At 49.1% G+C, this 5,181-nt stretch overlaps 1 protein-coding gene across 3 annotated transcripts in view; it reads right to left on the bottom strand.

Moving 5' to 3' along the window:
• The window catches only part of LOC105448089 (RNA-binding protein Nova-1), a 21,397-nt gene extending 17,469 nt beyond the window's left edge, over positions 1–3,928 (bottom strand). For 2 of the 3 annotated variants that reach the window (XM_011686451.1, XM_011686470.1), the window contains exon 1: positions 1,700–3,928. In XM_011686451.1, the coding sequence (XP_011684753.1) occupies positions 1,700–1,817 (118 nt within the window). In that variant the 5' untranslated portion in view covers positions 1,818–3,928. Of the gene's footprint in view, positions 1–479; positions 926–1,699 lie in introns of those variants that run through there. The other variant, XM_011686462.1, reaches the window with a different exon arrangement.
• Positions 3,929–5,181: the final 1,253 nt, after the last annotated feature.

Below are 5,181 nucleotides of genomic sequence, written 5' to 3'. Positions count from 1 at the left end.
GAGAGAGAGAGAGAGAGAGAGAGAGAGAGCAAGCGGGTATTTAGATAGAGACAATCGCAGTTAAAACGGTGATCAGCTCCGATTAAAGACGTCGGATTTCAAGCGGATGTCACAACAAAAGGATCGACGTGGCCTAACCAAGATACGGAGACTCCCGATAATGTTTCGGTTAACCACTTCGTTTCGCCTTTTTTTTTTTTAGATGAACGAACATTGTCGAACGGTAACCGAGATCGATGCGATCGGAGCGAAAGGGACGGTACACAGCAGGAAGTTGGATGTGCGAAAGGCAAACAGCTGTTTGACAGATGGAGGCCCTGCGCGTTAGCTCGGCTCGGTTCGGCCTCGCTCGCTCGCTCGCTCGCTCGCTCGCCCGCTAGCTGGCTGGCTGGCTGGCCCGGCGACCTTGACCCGTCAACCTCCTCCGAGAGGCGGAGAGACGCGAGGTGGGTGCGTGCGTGCGTGACAAACTCACTCACCGATGCGCCACATCCTAGTGGGCGCCGTCGTTCTGCACGCGGATGGCAGCGGCGGTGGCGGCTTCTCGACGACAACGACGGTTGCGATCGTGGCACCGCGTTAACGAATATCACGGCACGGAACGGAGCGCGGAGTGCCGCTGTGACAGGCGCGCGCGTGTATAACGCACGGCAATGACGATGATGACCGATGAACGTAACGGCGCGGCGCGGCGGGAACGTGCGCGCCGCTATTTCCACGATACTCGCGCGACAAAGTTGCAGAGTCACCGTAGGAGCAGCCACCGCCGTGGAAGCGGTCCTCCATTAACGACGTTCCACAGGCACGACCGCCCACACGTAGCCGAGGGAGAGCGAGAGCATGTGAGAGAGAGAGAGAGAGAGAGAGAGGGAGAAAGAGGAAAAGAGAGACAAAGGAAGTGGAGGATGTCGCGTAGATGGGACGTCAAAATTCAAAACATCGCTTTTCCCGCTAACCGATTCGGTTCGTCGTCAAACTTGGACGTGTCCACACGCGCGACTCCGTGTAGATTGGAAAAAATAGAGTACACCGATAGAGCAATAATGAAGAGAGAGAGAGAGAGAGAGAGAGAGAGAGAGAGACAGAGAGAGACATAGAGAGGGAAAGAGGAAAAAGAAAACGGGGCGACGAAGCAAGCGGAAGGAGACGTGGCACGGGCGAGGATGCGCGAGGCGAGGCGAGGTGAGACGAGGTGAGGTGAGGCGAGGTGAGGCGAGGCGAGGTGAGGTGAGGCGAGGTGAGGTGAGGCAAGGTGAGGTGAGGTGAGGTGAGGTGAGGTGAAGCGAGGCGCTGTGCACTGTGTTCGTGACATGTACGGTCGATGAAAAATGAGCCATCGACGAAAAGGCCTCCACAAAGTGAGAAATGAAAGGGAACAGATCCGCGCTGTGTCAACAGAGCGCGCGACAAAGACGACAACGGCAACGATGATGACGGAATTGTCAAAAAAGCGTGGCATTAGGCAAAAGAGAGAAGAGCAGGGAAAAAAACGGAGCGTGAGGGACAGAAAGATAGAGAAAGAGGAAAAACAACATATCATCTATTGCGTGAATGATGCACGAGTATACGTGAGAGGAGAGAGAGACTAGGTTTCGGACGATGACGATGTCGTGCGAACGAGTGAAATCTCCGCGATCTCGCGACGGCGCGACGTCGGCGATGTTGACGCTCGGCGTCGATGACGCCCGATCTCAAATACCTGATCCGTAGTGCGATCTTTTGGTCGCGCCGTTCTCCGCATCGCAGTCGAGCGGCCGCTTTCTGGAGTCCGCAATCTCCGGGGAGGGACACGTCTCCATTCCTGAATCGGCGGCCATCTTGGTTTGTTCGTTGCGCGCACGTAACCCACACAACACACACACACACGTACACCACACACGCACGGGACTCGCACACCCGCGCGCGCGGGTGCACACGCACGGCCACGGAGATTACGGAGGAGCAGACGGCGCGCACCAGTGGCACACACAATGAAGACGGAATGATTCAATGATGTACACCACGGATCGCGCACCACACGTACTCGCACCTCCCTCTCTCTCTTTCTCTCTTTCTTCTTGCCTCCTGATTGGAGGAGGGGAAGGCTAGAAAGACGAGGGGAGAAAGAGGAAAAACGGTGCGGACGAGGCGAAGGAGCGCGCGCGAGCGGGAGTCGGGACGAACGATGGTGGAGCGACGCGCTGGAGGAGGCAGAGCAGACGATGCTCGCGGAGGCAAGTGTCGTGTTCGCGAATGAAGTGCGAGTAAAGAAGCACGATATTACTTCCAGATGAACGGACGAACGAACGTACGTACGTGCGTGCGACTGTCAAAACGGAACCAGCAAAAGGAGGAAAAGAAGGAGATAACAGTTACGGCGGGCACACGCGTAGGGGAATCCCCGCCACGGATACTTAAAGCACGCGTACAGACGGACGGACGAACGAACGAACAAATAACACACGCGCTCGCGGGGTGCCGCGTCTCACTGGCGACTGCTCAGTTGCTCACGACTCCCTTGCTAACCAGCTGGTTGATACTCGCGCAACTCAGTGTGCCCTCGCACACGTACACCTCCTCTCCTCTCTAGGTTTCACCGCGTCTCCGTCTAGCGTTTGACCTACCGCTACTCCGCCACCGTTTCTCTCTTTCTCTTCCTCTCGTGCGCGCGCAGTTGTTCTATTCGTCTCTGTCTTTCTTCCGCCGTCCTCGGGCGCCTCACAATCAGCTCAGCGCGGGCTTCGTTCGGTTCATTCGGTTGTGGCGGAGTGAGCCGAATGTAGTCGCGGCCGTGCTATCGTTCTCTCTCTTCGCTACCCCTCCCCCTCCCCCCGCTCTCTACGAAAAGTTCGACCGACCAACCGACTGATCGGACGAATGCTTCCGGGACCCTTCGGAGCAGCGAGCGTTGCAACGCGGCGGATGGTGCGCACTACACGCGTTACGTAAGCTGTGCCGACGACGACGCGGGGGATATAACGGACGTAATAACCTGCTGAAGCTGTGCGTTGTCCTGCTGCGCGCCGCCGCCGCGCGCAGCCGTCTCGGAGTGACGTTTGCCGCGTTCGAGCACTTTTTAATTATTATATACGGATTGACGGAATTGCCTCCGCGATTTTCACCCGCCTTCACGCGCATACATACACATCACGCTCGTTCGCACGCGCATTGAATTAAATTTTAATTCGAGCGAAACTGATCCTAAACCGGAGACGTGATACCTGTACATATAATATGTATATGCATTTGATCCGTGTAGATTGCGATCGAGACGAACTTCGTGTACTATCCGACTACACATCCGCGACTTCTCTCTCTCTCTCTCTCTCTCTCTCTCTCTCTCTCCCCCTTTCTCTCGAACGTACACGCGGTTGTTGGATCTTATTTTACGCCTCTTTCCGCGTGCGCGATGAGCAATCCTCCACGACCTCTGCGCCTTTTTTAAGCGCGATAGCGCAATTCATTGCATTCATGCGCGACGCGACGGAATCGCGCGATAGTACTCTCATGAATTCCTTATCCTTGGCTGTCTATAAATGTATCGCGGCAGATATACTACATCTCATCATATACCGTACGTTCCCGGTAACAGGAGCAAAGTTCTTTCACAAAGAAAACCGCATATTGCGCACAAATCTGCTTCTTCTTCATCTTGCTCATTTTCTCCGTTAGTTTCGAAGTTGATCAAAGGATGCTAGATGTCATAAATGTCCTCGCGCATTCATGCCAATCACGCCAGATGCATCCGCTCGAAAGAATACGCATCACACAGCTATAGGTATCGCCTTGAAAAATTTTTGTTTTATTTTTTTTTATCTCGAACATAAGCTTAAGGCGATCCTAAAAAGTCGTCTGTATCATCGACCAAACGTGATTATTTTCCAAAACAAAATAAACATATAATTAAAGGCAGCAGATTTAATAATCCTTCTCCACGATTAAAGTATATATAGGTATCAATGTAGTTCCGGCTGGTAGAAGTTATGTTGAGAACGAAAAAAATTTAAGAAATTTAGATCTCCGTTTAATTATACCTTTTTATAGTCCAACATAGCGTCTAGAGCTGCAGTCAACGTGTGTCAATATTTGCTTCGTATAAAAATTTGGCAGTTTATTAGTACAAAATGATACACGCCGGAACTACGAATTACATGTGCAAACAATGTAGAGTTCATAAAATTAGACTTGGATGTCTAATAAAAAAAATATATATTCTTGAAAATTTGTTACGATGTGTGCATATGATATCGATATGGTAGTAAATCTGAACACGTCACTAGATATTATTACATCAATATCGCATGCATACACACTCATAAATCGTCGGTAAAACAGCGACATTTTTAGAGTTTGATTCCAGTTTAGGATCGCCTTAAGAGGATGCTAAAGCCGTCTGTTTTATCGACAAAAATACCATTTTTGTTGGTTACTAATTACTTCGTATTAATCGCATAGAATAAAATTTCCTTTTCCACGATTAAAACACACATGCTAATGTATCTGGCTCTGGTGCATTTTGTACCAAAACGGGAAAAAATGAAATAATTACAGATTTCGTTATCCATTTTAACCTCAACATGGCGACTAATGCTATCAATTTACCAAAACGTTTACTTCGTGGAAAAGTTAGGCAGGTTATATGCTCGAAATGAAGGCAGAGCCAGATGTACAATAAAGAAATGAGTATATGTGAGTCGTTAGAATTAAGTATAGAAGCCTAAATAAAGATATATTGGTAACCGACAAATTTGTGTATATGTATGAGATATATTGATGTGGTAATAAACATGACACATCACTACACACTACTACATTAGAGTCCTAGAATACAGAGATGCGACACGGCGTCGGTTAGGTTAGGTAGCCACCGCCATTTTAATTTAGTAAAGTACTTCTAACCTTATAAGCTGATGACAGTTGATACAAAAAGAAAATACTTACATCATAATAATAGCTTTTTATTGCATTTCAACACTTTGTATTGTCTCAATTTTTCTATATAATTTATATGTACAGTTCGTGCCATTAATGCCTGGGGTCCGATTTTAGAGTCCACGTTTCGTTCTTAATTATTTTTACGTCCATGACTAAGCTGCGTCAGTAAAGTGCATCAGTATAGTGCAAATGTGTTTTGACAGCTAGCCGATGTAACCTCAGTTTTGAATCGCATGTTTTAATATAACCTTGCAAAAAGGTTAAAGC

This window comes from Wasmannia auropunctata, unplaced genomic scaffold (genome assembly GCF_000956235.1).
Source record: "Wasmannia auropunctata unplaced genomic scaffold, wasmannia.A_1.0 LD336116.1, whole genome shotgun sequence".
NCBI lineage: Eukaryota > Metazoa > Arthropoda > Insecta > Hymenoptera > Formicidae > Wasmannia > Wasmannia auropunctata.
This window is presented reverse-complemented; position numbering and strand designations above follow the sequence as displayed.